We start from the raw sequence: 18131 nt of genomic DNA on the forward strand, positions 1-18131 counted from the left end.
GAGACGCTACATCCTGACGTGTTGTCCACTTTTCTGCTGATGCTGTCGCGTCTAGGCCAACTTTAACGAGAGAGCCTTTGGTATCTGAGCTTGACACTTTTTCCTTACAGTGGGAAGTAACCAAAAGAAACGATTTGACAAGAGATGGTCTCATCGCTCACACTTTGAAAGCTTTCAGCCCAGATCTAGCATAGCTATTTCTGACCCATCGTGAGGCAGAACATCAAAACAAAAGGGTGTGGTGGAGCCAACTTATGTATTTCATGGTGGCCAGGAAGCAGAGAGACAGAAAGGAGCCCAGAATAAGGCCCAGGTCCCCAAAGACTTATCCCCAATGACCTATTTTCTTCAACTAAGCCTTACCTCTCCTGAAAAAAATGCTATCAAATTCAAATCTACCAGTAGTCATCACTGATTAGATGAGAGCCCATCTTTCAATGACTCCATCTACAGCTAAGGCCTAAGCCTTCAACATATGGACCTTAGAGATTACTCTTTATCACCAACCATAGCAATAACTTACCTTTTTCTCATGTTGTTGGGGAGGCCTTAGTCAAAATGCCACTTCATGTGGTCTGTCCTTCACCCACATCACCTCATGGACCCACTGCAAACTCGACCTCGAGGCTTCATTTAACAGATGAGAAGCCTTGGACTCACAGAGATGTTCAACTGATCACAATCACACAGCAAGTAAGCAAGAGGCAGACCTCTGGCCACTGGGCTCTGAAGCCGTGACACCACAGCCAGCCTTTAAAGCCATGCTGTCTGGGAATAGGAGGTGGCTGAGTTCTCACTTGTCATAGTTACCCTTTGCTGGACAGCATCCCTGGGCAAGCTTTGAAGCCACAGAAAACCATGCTCTCAGGGTCAGTTCAGAGACCTAGGTCTGGGCACAACTGGGTACCACTCAGGCAGGCAGCAAAGAGCCAGCCAGGACCACTATCCGCAGGGAAAATGTGTTGAGTGCTGAAAGTAAACCAGCTCTCTCGAACACACACAGCTGTAATAACGCTCACTCTGTCGAGTACCGTGAAGGCGGAAGATAAATGGATTCACAGAGAGTGCTAAGGTTGCCTGTGTTTGGTGGGAAAGAAAAAAATGCAGGAGACAGATTGCTTAAAAGGAAGCATGTCAAATTTGCGTGAGTCTGATCACACCTAACCTGCTCCATGACTCCAACTTGAATTAAGTCCCTTCATCTTCATAACTACCCATTGTCAGAGGTAGGGGGAGGGGCCTGGGGCAATGTCCCCATTTTCACTTTGAGGAGCATCCATACTGGCTGAGACTTGAAAGCACTCATCAGGGTGACAGCCAGCAGTAGGGAGGCCGGGATTCAACCCAAGCTTTCTCTCTCCAAGCCTAGGTTCTTAACCACCAACTCATAGCATTTTAAAACACAAGTTTACAGTAAGAGTGTGTGCTGGAGCTAGCGGGAGGCCACGGTGCCAGGGCTCACTGTGTATAGCTTGTACTTTCACCAAATCCTGAAATCAGGCATAACCACTTATCCTTTCCAAAGGATAATGCATGTTTAAGCTTACATCTGTCTGTTTTTGAGAGCTCATGCCTTTGGCACCCACTCAGTGCTTACACCTATATTCCCAATAGAGAGTTATTGAGACTCGTGAACAGGGTAGCGTCAGGCTTAATTCCCTACTTCCACCCAGCTTGCGTAGACTGTAGTAGGACTCTGTGGTGTGTGCTTCCTTTCCTAGCCCTACCTGGTACATGGTAAACCATTCATGGAATGGTCTAAGACATGTAGAAGGGAATCTTAAATCCTGAGGCACTGGGGTAGTGTCGGGGGACCTAGAATACAATACACCCAAACCTATGTGTTTACACCACAGGCACCACCACAGGGAGCTTCTCAGGTCCTCAGCCCAGATGGATGACCCAGACCCCAGCAAAACACCATCAGCCTCTGCAGGTGGGTACCAACCCCTCCCCCATCTACAATGGGGGGATTCAGGTGAAGGGTAAGGAACCAATTGGATTTGTCCAGCCCTCTCAGCATCGATAAGGAACTTGAGCCCTCCCTGGTAGTGTAAATATGTCCAAGGTCAAAAGGTCAAATTAGACACCCTACCTTTCCCATGCTTACCCCAAGCCCCTTAATTATCGTGACTTGAGATTTACTGCCCAAAGGAGTTTAGCCACCCTCTGATTTGTGCTTGTGACATGGATTACAAGTGAGGGCCACACAGGGACAAGCTGGTGACTGATGCTGGGGTTCTTTAAAAAAGCCTTAGCCTTTTGAATTTAAAAGGATAACGTTCTGATGAGAGACTAGCACCTGCTAGCAGCCACTCAGTGAATTCCTCAAAGGAGCAAATTTAACTTTAGGGGAACTTGAGGTCCTCCTGGGTGATCTTCTTAACTCAGAAACTCTGATCTCTACTTGTTCTTCTCCTGCTTGGAAGAGGCAAGGCCTCTGATTTGAGTCTGAGAAGCCCTGGTGTCTGGGCCCAGAGGAGTGGCTGTCTCCTGCAAACACACAGGAATGTAGGATGGGTGTGAGAAGGAAGGACATGACACAAGCTTCAGCTCACAAAATTCCAGCAGGCCACATGCATGGCTTTCTCCTACAGGGTCCCCAACTCTAGTTGGTGGGGCACTCTCATATCAAAAGGGTTCAATAAATGCATCCAAAACCATTTCTTCACTGTGGGGGTTTCAGAGCATTTACCATGTTCAGGTGCCTTGTGACTTAAGGAGAAAAAGACAGAGCCTGTCACTTTTTAACCATGGCACTCTTACAATGTCTGGTGGTCCTCAGAATTCTGAGACTACTCCCAAATACACCTCAGAAAGGACTTGAGAATGTCCTCGGGTCCCAGGCTTGCCATGTAGCCCTCAGACGCCAGCCAAAGGTTACACACACAGTGGTTCTTCTAGAAGCATGAATTGCCAGACCACACCCCAGACCTGAGTGGTAGGAACTCTGATATAATCCATACATGTACTCTGTTCTGTGTCCTCTGGCCTGTCCACCTTACCTGTGTTGGCTCCTCTGTTCCAAGCCCCAGGTGTGGACCATAGACACAGTGTCCACTCTTCATCATAGACAGGATGCTGTGTTCTTTCTATACCTCCTTCTAAAAAGTCCTGCATAATGTTGCAAGAGCCAGGCTCTGAGCTCACCGGGAGGGCAGGCACTCCAGCAGCCCAGCCCTTGCCTTGTGATGGACAAAGGCTGTCAGTGGAGGGAAATGAAGGCATTAGTGTGAAAGGCTGCCACATAAAGGAGCAGATAGCTACGCCCCTGTTTACAGGACCAGTGGGATGTGGAGGCTGGAGGCATTTCAAGGCAGGAAGGCAGAGATACAAGAGCAGGAAGTGTCAACATGGGACAGGGTAGACCTATGAAACATCAGAGGTGCCACGGAGAGGTGGGGCATCCAGAGGTGAATTAGGGATGCCATGCAGAGCCCTACCTCTTGTATTGCCTCTCTGCAGGTGTTCATAGAGCCTATTCTCTTGCTTGGGACCCACTCCTCCCCTTCTTGCTCCTCCTTGGAATTCCTGCCTGTCTTATGAGGCATCAGAACACACATTCCCACTAGCTGCTAAGCTTTTGAGTTCACCCTTTACCAAAGCCCTCACATCTGTTCTCTGTTTGTATGGGAGTTCCTATCTCTAATGGTCCCTATGTTTGGATTCTTTCCGAGACCCTCCTGCCTCAGCCTCCAGCATCTTAGAAGTAAAGGCATGTGCTGTCATCCTAGCTTTTCTTGTTGTCTGTGCTATAAAACAGGGTCTCATTAAGGAGCCCTGGCTGGCCTTGAACTCACAGAGATCTGCCTGCCTTTAACTTCCCAGTGCTGAGATTAAAGGCATGGGCTGCCACACCTGCTTCATACTCCATTTTAAAAAAAAACTATTTTTATTAATTCATTTCAAGGCAGGAAGGCAAAACTACAAGAGCGGAAAGTGTCAACACGGGACAGGGTAGACCTATGAAACATCAGAGGCACCATAGAGATTTGTATATAGTATTTTGAACATTTGTATCCCCTTCACCCATCTCCTCCCAGATCTACTCCCTCTTTCCATATGCAACCAACTTTGTGATCTTATTCTTTTAAACCCATTAAGTGGGGCTGGAGAGATGGCTCAGCAGTTAAGAGCAGAAGCCTTGCAGAAGACTTAAGATTTGGTTCCCAGCACCCACAACCATCTGTAACTCCAGTTTCAGGGAAATTGATGCTCTCTTCTGACCTCAGTAGGCTCTTGCATGCACATGGTACACATGCATACACTTAGGCACACACACATATACATAAAATAAGTGTTTTTAGACACATGAAGCCCATTAGTGCTGTCTATGAACTCTTAAGTGTACAGCCATCAACTGGAGCATGTTAGACTTACCAGGGCCACACCCTTATAGACAACTATCTCTCCCTTTCCTGGAAACCATCAATAGCTTCTCAGTTAGGAGTGGAACTTCATGCCCATCTACCCTCTCCATGCTGAGATTTGCCTGGCTTGAGCTTGCACAGAACTTGTTCATGCCGTCACAATGCCTATAAGTTCATAAGTGCCACAACCTTGCTGTGTCTGGAAAACACTATTTGTTGGTAGTTATCCTCTGCCTCTGGCTCTTACCATCTTTTTGTCCTGTCTTCAGAGTCTTAGGAGGAGGGGTGTGTGGTAATAGATACCCCCATTTAAGGCTAAGCATTCCACAGTCTCTAACTGTCTACGCCTTGACCAGCCGTGGGTCTCTGTGTTACTAGCCATATTCTGCAAAAAGAAATTCATCTGATGGGAGCTGAGGGATGCACTGTTCCATGAGTACAGTGAGCCACCATAGGGAGTAGATACAATGCTGGGTCCCATAGCAGAGCACTGGCAATAGGTTCTTCCCTAGGGGCTCCGACCTGACTACCACAGATTCTTAGCCTAGCCACCACACACACACACGCACACGCACACGCACACACACACGTGCATGCACACACGCACACGCGCACACACATACATTTTCTTCTTTTTAACTTTTAATTTGGAGACAAGGTCCCACTGAGTTGTCCAAGCTGAACTTAAACTCTTGTATCCAAGGTAGGCCTTGAACATGCAATCCTCCTGCCTCTGCCTCCGCCTCTTGACTAGCTCAAGCTGCAGGCCTATGGCAGGAAGCCCAGCTATCACAGCAGTTAAAAGCAACTAGGAGTTTAAATGTAAAGAAACACTGAGTCCATTCTGCTGTCTGCATCAGAAAAAGAATCCACATCAGAAGTTTCAAGAGATGGAAAAACACCCAGGAAGTGGGGAAACCACCATACGATAGCATATGTCTAACTCCAGATAAAAGTGAGTGGAATTCCGTATTGTTTGTGTGTCTGAATCAATATGGAAACCTAAGAAAATACACAGAAATGTTGATGGCTATAGAACCCAGAACCAGCCTTATGGGTTGCTGTTGCTGTTCTCAGTTTTAAACACTTACAGTTTCCATATGTTCCGTCGTGAACACGTTTCATGTTCATCATCGGGAAAAAGGAAAAAAAAAAAACAAAAACAAAAAAATGAACATTTTTATATAGGAAGGCCTGTTTTCCTCAGCATAAGCTTGGCTTTTGATGGGATGCCACATATGTTACCAGTGACATATTTGTTTCTAAGGGCCACTTTGGGAGCTGTGTATTTTATTGTGTGTTTGTCACACTCTGGATGGCAGATTACATGGTGAGCTCAGCACTGGTGGCAGCGGGATCTGGGCCTAACTGTCGATTCTGTAATTGGCAGGTCTCCCTGGGCTCATCTGTCCTCACATGGATTTCTGTGATCCTGGACGCCTGGGTGACATGCTGAAATGGGTGACATCCCAAGGCCTCTAATGACAGCCAAGCTCTCTGTAGTCTGTAAGGGTGGCCCTGCCCTTTGCTGTTAGGGGTAAGCCAGGCTCAGAGAACACTCTCTCTGTAAAAACAGCAGGCACCCAATCTTATGCCTATTTCACCAGGCTGGTTAGTCTGGGCACTGACTGCCTGCTGTTATCCTTAGATTCATCTTTCATGTCCTTCTGTGTCACTCTCTCACAGTGTGATGTCACGCAGGATGTCACCATCCATGGCTGTATTCATACATAGCTCTGACAGGCTGTCTCCCCACCTGTCACTTCCCATAACTTCCATGGAGCCTTTACTGTCCCTGTCTTACAGCTGAAGAAATAGGCCCACAGGCAAAGTCAGTTTCCCAGGGTCCCAAGAAATCTAAAATTCATACCCAGGACTGACTGGCTTCAAGCCTGATGCTCTTTAATGCCATCAACTTAGGGCCACCAAACATTCAGACGTCTATGTTTCAGGATATTTTCCTTACAGCTTGTGTAAATTTTGGTCCATCTGCTTCTCAAAGCCCATAGCTACTCAACATCATAGTAGACTGAGCCCCAAACAAACACAGTTATATCACTGTGTGGCTGTTAGGCAAGTCGTACTGCCAACCTTTTCTTTTTTCATTATTATTTGTTGGGGGAGGGGGAAGGTGCCTGCATGTGTGTTTGTACACCATGCACATGTAATACCCACAGAAGCCAGAAGAGGGCTTTGGATACCCTTAGACCTGGAATTACGGACAGTTGTGAGCCACATGTGGGTACCAGGAATAAAACCCTGGCTCTCTGGAAGAGCAGCCAGTGTTCTTAACTGCCGAGCCATGTCTCCATCTCTCAGCCTTTATTCTTGAATTACATACTTTGGACTTGGACAGTTACTGGGTCTAAAACTTCTGTAGCATTTGTGCGAATGAACTTGAAAAGGTTCTTTGAGGTCTGAACATGAGTGGTTGTGGGCTGAGGTAGATGTGGCCATGAGAGTTGATCATGCCATTGTCTTGTCTTGTAGGAATAACAGGCACCTCTAACCTCACAGATGTGCCTTTGATTGAGGGGCAGAGCTTGATCCTTTCTGGTCCTTTCTAGTCACAGGTCAAAGTGAATACTATTTTTTACTCTCGATATTAATGATTTTCCTCTCGAAATTAATGTCTAATGTGGAAGCTGAAGTGTCAAAAATTTCCTCATGAGACTGACTAAGAGCACCTGTGGAGATGAGCACATGCCAATCACACCTATGTGAGGACCTGTCTGTTCAGATCTTAGCACCCATATAAAAAGCTGTAGAGGCCTGTAAACTCTGCCTCGGGGCGTGGGAAAGAGGAATATTGCTGGAGCTCTCTGGCAGCCAGCTAACTCCAAAGTAGAAAGTTCCAAATCCAGGGAGAAGCCCTGCCTCAGTGGAGCAAAGCAAAAAGCAATAGAGGAAGGCATTCAGCAGCACTGTCTGGCCTACACACACACACACACACACACACACACACACAAACGCGCGCGCGCACACACACATGCACACACATGCACGAGCGCGCGCACACACACACACACACAGATTAAAGGTGGAAAAACAGTAGGAGAAGACAGAAGTGTGTCTTGTCTGTTCTCTGACCTGTAGAAACAGGCCGGATGTGCCCCAGGTCCCAGGAGATGTTGAAATCAAATAAGTATCATTGAGCCAGTCGTTTGAAAGGCCAAAGCCTTGTCTCTTATTATCTTGCAGTGATTCAATAAATAAGAATTAGAGCAAATCCTCATAGCTGTTGGAAAATACAAATCCACGCCAAATTAGTAAAGCGCGAGTTACTGAATAATTCGTAGCAGTTTTATTGCTTTCAAAATCAGGAGGTAATTTATACCTATTGGATGGTTATTTCTGGATAGATGGGTAGATAAGCGGTTAAGTAAATGGATTGGCGAATGAATGAAAAGCAGGTAAGACATAACACTCTGTGCCAACCATGGCTCCGTCTGTCTTAAGTGATAAACTCATTCAGTGCTAAAATAACTCCACAAAGCAAGCACTATGAGGATGTCCATTTGAACGTGGATTTCACAGGAGTCACTGAATAACAGAACCAGAACCGAGCCTGAGGCATCTGGATCTGTCTGCCTGGCCACTGTGAGACTTGTCTGACTTGAGCGTCAGTCAAAGACTGTTTCAGTGTCATTGACTACACCAGTATTCTGAGGCTACAATATTGGAAAACTACGTTTTCATGATGAAGGTGGCTGCTGTTGTGAGCAGTCTCCTGGCCTGTCATTTCTTGTAGGGGAGGAAGATGAGGCCCAGCGCAAGGAGGCCAGTTTCAGCCCCTGCCTGGCTCAGCAGTATTTGCCCCATGGAGGCTGAACTCAGACCTCTCCATAATACTGCCTGTCTCTCCTCTTTTTTCCCAGGCCAGGCCTTGCTTCTTTGTAAGCCCATTCTTTGTCTGTGACCAGAATCTCTCCCAGTATCCCACTGTACAGTGACCTAAACCAACCCTTTATGCCATATTTTCCCACAATGCATGGCAGCCCAGAATCTCTTCCTTGCCGAGTCTTTAGGGTGACGAAGATGAAAGACCAGCCTTTATCACCTTCTGGAATCAGGTTCTAGTAGTATAGGGGACCAAGGATGTGGGTTTGGCTTTTCTCTTCAGACTAACCAACTCCATATAACCGGTGTCAGTGCGTCTGCAAATCCCTCCCTTCTCTACTGCACCATGGCTTCCTGTTTGTGATGCATTCACAGAGTCTCACCAGCAGGCGGCAGCAGAAGCTAACAGCTACAGATGCCCCACCTGGAGGCTGGCTGCCAGTTTGATCCGATCTTTTCCACTGAGGACATGAGCTCTCTCTACCCTTTCTGTGCCTTGGTTTCTCCCCGGCAGACCTACCTCATTAATTCGTCCTGAGAGTCACATGGTTTTACACACATCATGTTGAGTAATAGTGCCATACTAAGAACCTCTCAAAAAAACTTACCCCAGTCACTGTTCTAGTAGACCAAACTCCACAGGACTGCCACACTGACCAGCTGCTCTAGAGCTCGGTCGTATTGCAAACAAAAAGGAAAAAGTCACCAGCTGTGATCTTAGAGACCCTTTAGTTGTCCAGAGAGCCTGTTCATTTTCACAGGGTTTTATGGGGAAATGATGGGTCCTCGGGATAATAATATAATAACAAGGGCTAAAGTGAATGCTGGGGTGTGACTTATACAACGCCCACAGCTTCTTCAACATGGGACTTTAAAACTCTCACTGCTTATCAGATAATCATGTTCTGGGGACAGCATGGTCACCTCTGGGACTTTGTCTGCCCTGGTCCAAAGCAGCCACAGACAGACTTCAGTCTGAGCACTGAAAAGCAAAATCTTTTTTTTTTTTTTTGCTTGTCTTGACACTTTGCCAATATTAACCCAATGCTATGAGTCTGGAATGGTTACTTATAACTGTAGGCCCCAGTATCACTTCAGAGTCCCGTGACTTTGCTGGGATCCACCCTTGTTTTGCAGCACTGCCGGAGCTGAAACTCCTCTGCGGAGCTGATGTCCTCAAGACCTTCCAGACCCCCAACCTCTGGAAGGATGCGCACATCCAGGAGATAGTGGAGAAGTTTGGCTTGGTGTGTGTGAACCGGAGCGGTCATGACCTGAAAAGGTACATCTTGGACTCGCCCATCCTCCAACAGTTCCAGCACAACATTCACCTGGCCAGGGAACCCGTTCTCAACGAGATCAGTGCCACATATGTCAGAAAAGCCTTGGGCCAAGGGCAGAGTGTGAAGTATCTCCTCCCTGAGGCTGTCATCTCCTACATCAGGGATCAGGGCCTCTACATCAATGACAATTCCTGGAAAGGAAAAGGAAAGACTGGCTAGAGAGTCTCCTGGGAGTTTGGAGGTTATTTTGCTCTGGGTTCTGAGTTTGTTTCCACAGTGGTTTTTGCCATGGGTGACTCCCTACTCCAGGAAGAGATTGTGCCTATGGCAGGGACAACTATGTTGTCAGAGGAACTTAAGTGGCATAACAGATCATAGGATTAGGCAAAACCTCTTAGGGTCACTAAGGAGGAGACCTGCTTACTGCGTAAATGACAATCATAGGGGGGCACACTGATGCTGTTCTGAGCATGGCAGGCCCCTGAGCAGTCCATCACAGTCACCCTCATTCTCGTTTTTTAACTCAGGTGGGGTGCAGCATGCTGGACTTGATAGGCAGGATTTGACAGGGTGCCAATTACTGCACAGAGGGCCTTTTCAACATCCTTGTTTCAAACAGAATAATAGCAAGTACGAATTCAGAAAGCCGGAAACAGCACATCATTGATTTCCGGTGTATCCTCCCTTGCAAACCATGGCCTGCCTACCTGCCTGTGGTGTAATATAAAATTTTTGACCACCCTCTTTCTATGTTGTGGTGAAGCAATATGTGTTTAAGATCTACTTTATTATATGTATGTGTGTATGTATGTGTATGTGTGTGTACATGCACATAGGAGAGTCATCAGAGTGCCTGAAGCCCGAGTTATTGGCAGTTGTGAACCACCTGATGTGTGTGCTGGGATCCAAAGTCCCATCTTATGGAAGAGCAGCAAGTGCTCTTAACCACTGAGCCGTCTCTCCAGCCCCCTCAAGCAATATTTTTGATACAGCATGTATTTTTACACTGCTATACTCTAAACACCAGGGTTCCCAATATTCTGATTTCTAAAAAGGAACTGAAGTAAAACAGATGCCTGACTGTTTTAGAAGATCTTTTGAATGTTTTATGACTGCCTGCTTGTTTGAATATTGGCAAAAGGATAAATAATAAATTGACATCAAAAACCACTAATGAAAAGCTTCTCTTTTTTTTTCTCCCTTTTGTTATATTATTAATGCCCAGGGTTCCAGCTGTTGCACTTCTTTTTAAATACTCTGTGAAATTTGCTCCTGTTCCAATTGAAGCGGCCTGGATTTAAGAGTTTGTGTCCTGAGTACTGGAAGTAGAGGAATGGCCTAGTCACACTAACACAGACTAGAGTCACCCAGGAGGAGGTCTCAGTTGAAGGATTATCCAGACCAGATTTTGGCCTGGGGGCATGTTTGTGGGTTATCCTGATTGATACCTTAACATGGAAGTGTCCAGCCCACAGTGGGCGACGCCTGAGCTGTCTAAAACCTTAGCTGAGTATGAGGGTAAGCAAGTCAACAAGCCACATGCCTCCACGATTTCTGCTTCAAGTTGCAGCCCTGACTTCCCTCAGTGACAGACTGTGACCAGGAGGTATAAGATGACATAAGCCCTTTCCTCTTTAGTTTGCTTTTGGTCAAACTGTTTTATCACAGCAACAGAGATGAAATAGAACTAGGAAGGGATAGTGTCTCAGCATAACCCACGCAGTCTTCCAACCATAACCCGTGGCCTTCCAACCAAGCAACGGGCCATGATTTTGTTTCTGTGCACCCCGAAAGATGAGAATGAAGTATTTGGGACTTCCCACTCCACTCCTGGCTTCATCTTTGGGCCTGTTGAAGAAGTAGCACAGAGTCTGGGTCTCCATACTCTGTCCTGGCCCATCTTGGATACATATTTAGTGACACAGAAAAGCAATAAGGCAGGCAAGGAGGATCTGATATCCCTCCCTCCCCCAAAACTCCCATGATTCCTGTGAGCCGTGAAACAGGTAAGTAGGAAACTCAGAGCACGGTGACCTCCTGTGAGGTCCTGCAGACTTCTTCCCTCCTTGACTGGGTTCTCCCCTCCAAGAGGTCCTGGAGAGCTGTGCTCACTCAGGAAAATAGGGATCAAATAGCCTTGTCTAAAACCTGCCACAGCACATAGTAGGACTTCAACTCCTTTCACCACTATGAGCTACAGTTTCTCTTAACTCTAAAGTAGAGGATTTGATTGGGCCTGCTCTGAATTCTTCCAACTATAAATTTTCTTTCTCTTTCTTACTTAAAAAAAGAAAGCATATATATATATATATATATATATATATATATATATATATATATCATATATATCATATATATCATATATATCATATATATCATATATATATATATATATATATATATATATATATATATATATGCTAGCCTGGAATTTCCTAGGTAAGACATACTGGCCTAGCCTCAGTTTTTCAGCAATCCTCCTGCCTCCTGCCTCAGTGCTGGGATTCAGGGCACACACCACCACTCCCAGCTCAGCCCTGAGTTTGTAAGACTGAGTGCTTCCATTTCAGCATCTCGGACCTTCTTTAGGCCCTGTACCCATCTAGCCAGACTAGAAGCTTCCAACGGTCAGGAGAATTGTTTCCTTTGCAGGCAGAAATGCTCTATTGTTCTCCCAGGTGCTGGCTCCAAGAAGACTCTCAGGCTCCTGCACATGGACCAATGGCGTTGGTTTTCTAACAGAGCCTCACTGGCCTCAGCGTGGCTCATTGCAGCATCAAATGATAACTTGTTTCATTAAGCTGAGGGTAACATTGAAAGTGCAAGGCACTCCAGTGAGTATACATCTCCTGTTCTCTGAGCCACATTGCCCCACTGTTCAACATGGATCGAGAAGGGAGAGAACAAAATCCTACATGCAGAGGTATCCAAAAGGTGAGCAAAAGAAGGGGTCTGCAGGTTTGAGGAAGGGGTCCTCAGCCTCGGCAACAGACACTGAGGACTGTACAACTCTGTGCCTGGATAATTCTTCCCTGGCCTGTGCACTGTAAGACTCCTTTATATACAAGGTACTGATACTTAACACTCCCCAACTGTAGCAACACAACTGACCAATAACATGTCAAACATTCAGGACATCAGTTTCTTTTTTCATTTTTTCCTTTTATTGGATATTTTCTCTACATTTCAAATGTAAAGACCCTTTCCAGGCCTCCCCTCCAGAAGCCCCCTATCCTATCCCCCTGCCTCTATGAGGGTGCTCCCCCACCCATCCACCCACTCCCACCTTCCAGCCCTGGCATTCCCCTACACTGACTGGGGCATTGAACTCCCTCAGGAGGGTCGCTCCTCCCACTGATGTCCAACAAGGCCATCCTCTGCCACATATGCAGCTGGAGCCATGGGTCCCTCCGTGTGTACTCTTTGGTTGGTGGTCCAGTCCTTGGGAGCTCCGGAGGTCTGGCCAGTTGACGCTATTGCTCCCCATGGGCCTGCAAACCCCTCATCTCCTTCAGTCTTCTCTCTAACCCCTCCATTGGGAACCCCATGATCAGTTCTGTGGTTAGCTGTGAGCATCTGCCTCTGTATATGTCAGGCTCTGGCAAACCTTTAAGGAGACAGCTATATCAGGCTCCTGTCAGCATGCACTTCCTGACATCCACATCAGTGTCTGCCTTTGGTGACCGCACATGGGATGGATACCCAGGTGGAGCAGAATCTGGACGGCCCCTCCTACAGTTTCTGTCCCACACTTCGTCTCCATATTTGTTCTCATGAGTATTTTGTTACTCCTTCTAAGAAGAACCGAAGTACCCTTTCTCTGAAGCGTTTCCTTCAGCCTCCAGAGACTGCCCCACCTGGGGAGCCATCCCATACACAGTCACCAAACCCAGACATTATTGTGGATGCCAAGAAGTGCATCCTGACAGGAGCCTGATATAGCTGTCTCCTGACCAGAGCCTGATATATACAGAGGCGGATGTGAATGCTCACAGCCAACCATTGGGCTGAGCTGGGGGGGGGGGGGGGGCAGTCCCCGATGGAGGAGTTGGAGGAAGGACTAAAGGAGATGAGGGGTTTGTGGCCCTATGGGGGAAGCAATAGTGTCAACAATTGCACCAAAAGCAACAATACCAACCAATCAGAACTCCTACTTTGTCTCCATATTTCCTCCTGTGAGAATTTTGTTCCCCATTCTCCCTCCCCTTCTCCTACTCACTCTGGCCCCACTCTCTCCAGCCCAAAGGTTTTTATTTATTTATAATATGTAAGCACACTGTAGCTGTCTTTAGACACCCTATAAGAGGACATCAGATCTCATTACAGATGGTTGTGAGTCACCATGTGGTTGCTGGGAATTGAACTCATGACCTCTGGTAGAGCAGTCAGTGGTCTTAACCACTGAGCCATCTCACCAGCCCTTGTTCCCCCTTCTAAGAGGCACTGAAGCATCCACACTTTGGTCTTCCTTCTTCTTGAGCTTCATGTGGTCTGTGAATTGTATCTTGGGTATTTCGAGCTTTGGGACTAATATCCACTTATCAGTGAGTGCATACCATTTATGTTCTTTTGTGACTGGGTTACCTCACTCAGGATGATATTTTCAAGTTCCATCCATTTGCCTGCGAATTTCATGAAGTCATTGTTTTTAATAGCTGAGTAGTACTCCATTGTGTAAATGTAACACAGGACACCAGTTCTAACTGCAGTTGAGAGAGACCCACTGCTCTGAGTCTGTGATGGAGATGGGGAGAGGTTTTTTTCCCCTTTTCTTTCTCAGTTGAGGACATCAAAAATCTGCAGTATCTGAGTTTCTTTCACAGAAGACCAGTAAGAGGCCCCTACCATTCATGAAGCCATGTTCACTGTAGGGCACATGATGCCATTGCATAGGAATTAGAACACCACACCTCGACTCCCAGGCACCCCAGCCTCCGTTCTTCCCTGACTCCATATCCAGTGTTGTTCTGGACTTGGTTTTTACAGCCTAGCCTTCTGTACTGGCATCTGGAGCCTGATAGGTGGAGGCCTACAGCATAGGAGTTGATTGTGTCCTTATCATTATCGAACGTTGGGATTCCTTTATTCAAATCACATTTATTGAGAGCCTCATGTGTGCCAGGGGTGGAATGGTGAACAGACAGGGTCTCCATTCTTAAGAAGCTTATAGTAAAGTGGAGAACAAACAAGAGCCCAGTGATCACAAGTTAAGGATATGGTTGCCAACAATGAAGAGGGTTCTAAGGGAGACACTGATTTGCTGATGGCCCAAGGCAGCGAGTTCTCTGTAAAGCTATTGAAGTGCATGCTTTGGTTCTCCAATTTCTAGCATCCTAATTATGTAGGTATCGAAGTTTCTGATTCTTGGTCTTTTTTTTTTTTTTTTTTGAAAGGGGTCCCTTTGAACTTGTACAAGGTATATATAGACTCTCATGATGAAACAGGTTCTCCCTGGTGGTGTAAACAACAGAGGAATGTTATGGGTGTGTTCTAGAGACACTGGGATGAGTGGGGACCAGTGGCTTTGAAGAAGAATGGTACATGCCAAGGCCCTGAGCCAGAAGGGGCAAAGTGGACACCATTAAGAGCTAGAATCATTACTTCCTTAACAAGGTGCCAGTTACTACACTGCATCTGACATCTGATGCCCTGCACAACACAGTCTTCCGCCCAACATTTCCATGGGTTTAATAGCCTTTGAGAACATGCCTGCACCTCCATGATCCATGTCTGCATCATGTGGTTCCCACCAGGTAAAACATCAACTACTTATGTAATAAAACACAACAAAACCTATGTTTTGTATATATGTATATATAGATAGATATGCATGTATAGATGTAAACATAGATGTAGATATACATAAACACACACATAGCTTATTTCTGTTGCTGTGTCTTACTGACTCACGTCACCTTCCTCCCTTAGTGGCAGAAAAGGAAAATACACATCACTGTTCTGCTCCTGATATGTTGCCCGGCACCACCCTGCGTACTGATTTCACACTCCTCTCTGCTCTCTCAGGTGTCCTCCGCATCTTGATGGTCTGGGTATTTTGTTTATTTTACAAGAGCAGAAAAACAGTGGTTCAGGCTCCTGAGTAAATAGAATTTGCAGCCTTAAACAAAGGTTCTCCTATGACACTGTTCACTGCCCAGATGAGAATGGCGCTGTATCCTTGCCTGGGGAAAGAAATGTTCATTTCTCATACTGCCAGTATCAGTTGGGACAGAACGATGCGAAATCCCATTTCAAGCCGATAGAGCTCCAGCTTTGCAAGGCGCGTTTGGTAATTGGGTTAACGCATGAATATGTATTTCCTTAGCCTTGTCTTCCCTTTCTGTGCTGACAATGCTGCTGCTCCTCCCATTTGTAGAGGTCTTCATGCATTGTAGTATTCCATTTCAGCCATAAAGTTATTTTCTTAGCCCCAAACCTGACATTATAGATGCAAATATGAGTGACCGATAAATATACCTTCGCAGTGATTCACATAGGCACATGCCTCTGAATAGTTTAGTATTGTTTAAATAACTTCAGCACACATTGCTCTTGACAGCACAGGCTGCAGGGACTAAGGGAGGGACTCTACCATTCACTGTGATTCATGTTTCTGAATTAGTAAACACTGGATGAGTGAGAGTTTGAGCATGAACAGTGGTGTGCTCCGGGACAGTAGGAAGCCAGGCCTCTGAGAGTGCTGGTTAGAGGCTCTGCTGGTGGGGCTGGTCTTGCTTGGTATCTAAGAACTCAGCTTCCACGGTGCTGCCTGTGTTTCTTCCTGGGACACTAAGCCTTCTATGATGCCCCGCCTGGGATGTTCATACAGTATCATTTGTGGTGAACATCTGCCTTCTAGGTGACTGAAATTTCAGTAGCCATGCTGGTTTTGTAGCAGGGATGCCAGGCAGAAACAGTGTTAACTGTTGCATTTTGCTCCTAGAGAATAAGTGTGCTGTGTGGAACCCCCTGCCCTAGGTTCAAAGTCCGGAGTCCTCCAAGCTCCATCTGCTGTGGCTCTGCCCCTGCTGGGTCCCTTGTTTGTAATAATCATCGCCATGGTACAACTGCCTCTGAAGCTGGAAGTCCTTCAAGCAGGTCACCTAAAGTCAAACACCAGCCCAAGACACCTTACCCAAAGAGGACATAATAGTGACAATTAGTACTTATCATTGCATGAAAAATCTATTAAATGTTAGAAAATTCCTAAGCTAAACCACAATGAGATATTATGTCACACCTACTAGAAGGGGAAAAGTCAACCCTGCAATTGTACTTCTAGAAATCTAGAGAAATGAAAACAGATCCTCGCCGATGTGTATGTAATATGTCCACAGCGTTGTTCGTTTAAGTAAGATAAGCAACTCACGTGTCCATCTGGTGAATGGAGCAGCAAGTGTCTTAACTCCACTCAGTCAATACTGTGTTGGCTCTCCAGATACTGAATTCCTAAGAAGTCCAGTAAAGACAGAAGGCTTACTGTGGCTCACAGCTTCAGAGACTCGGTCCTTTGCTCTTGTTCTCCTCTGACTGTACTTTTCAATTATGCCTGTCTATCTTTTTTAAAATATTTAGAATTAGAATTACATTGGTTTATTTAATGGGGGGGGGGCATGTGTGAACTATGAACAGTGTGTATATGAAGAGAACAACTTGTGGGACTCGGTTTGCTCTTTCTACCATTTTCGTTCTGGGGATGAAAGTTGGGGCTTCAGACTTGGCAGTGAGCATCTGAGTCACCTCACTGGTCCTTTGCCTGCCTGTCTTTCTCTTACTAACTCTTTGTTCAATGTGATCTACTCTGCTTTTGATACTATGTATCTTTTTTTTTTTTTAATCCCACTAAGTGTACTTTTCAGCTCAAGGATTTCAGATTCATTTTTTAAAATTCCTTCCACCTCTGTCCAGTTTCTGTGGCAGAATACTGAATTGCTTCTCTGTGTTTTCTTGAAGTTCTCTGTGTTTCCTTAAGACAGCTGTGTTGCACTCTGCCGGGGGAGGGGAGGCTGTCCATATTGATAGTTAAATTGTCAGTTCTGGGTGTCTCATTTTGTCAATAGAGCAAAGTCATTGTTTCCTGAAAGTCACTGTTTGTTGGAGCACATTGTCATCTTTTGAAGAACAGGACATCCATTCCAGCTTCAAGTGTGCCCCCTTTTCTTCTAGAAGTTCTAAACACACTGATAGTTTTCTCTTTGCAGAAAGTAGAGTTTTCTGCTCTTTCAGCAGCAGATCTCGCACCCTACCCCAAGTTAGAGGTGTTGTCAGTATTTCAGCACTAGAGGGCATCCCAAGCCCAAGCTTGTCCCCCAGTCTAGCATTGAAAACAGGGGAATACGTGGGGGTGGTAGCCCATCCCTGCAGGTCTCCACTTGACATCATCATGGGCCAGTCTCATTCATAGTCACTGGCCTACAGTCAGGAACCATAAGATGTTTAAATCTGGACCTCACCAGGAAGGGATGAGTCCCAGGCTATGCAACTTGGTGCTGTATTTTCCCCCCACACCTGGAAAATTATTCTGGGCTGTGCCACCCACATTCCAAGTGTTACACAGTGTGACAGCTACTGAGAACTTAGTGCTGGATCATCCCCCAGGAGCCACAGGTCATGAAGACCAGCACAACCCAGGAACAGA

At 46.1% G+C, this 18131-nt stretch overlaps 1 protein-coding gene across 6 annotated transcripts in view; it reads left to right on the plus strand.

Annotated features, from left to right (window-relative positions):
• Positions 1-10663, plus strand: part of Nmnat3 (nicotinamide nucleotide adenylyltransferase 3) — a 111485-nt gene extending 100822 nt beyond the window's left edge. For all 6 annotated transcript variants that reach the window (XM_076917971.1, XM_076917967.1, XM_076917968.1 and 3 more), the window contains 2 exons: positions 1857-1936; positions 9348-10663. In XM_076917971.1, the coding sequence (XP_076774086.1) occupies positions 1857-1936; positions 9348-9712 (445 nt within the window). In that variant the 3' untranslated portion in view covers positions 9713-10663. The remainder of the gene's footprint in view (positions 1-1856; positions 1937-9347) is intronic.
• The last annotated feature ends 7468 nt before the right edge of the window (positions 10664-18131 follow it).

Source organism: Arvicanthis niloticus, chromosome 21 (assembly GCF_011762505.2).
Source record: "Arvicanthis niloticus isolate mArvNil1 chromosome 21, mArvNil1.pat.X, whole genome shotgun sequence".
NCBI lineage: Eukaryota > Metazoa > Chordata > Mammalia > Rodentia > Muridae > Arvicanthis > Arvicanthis niloticus.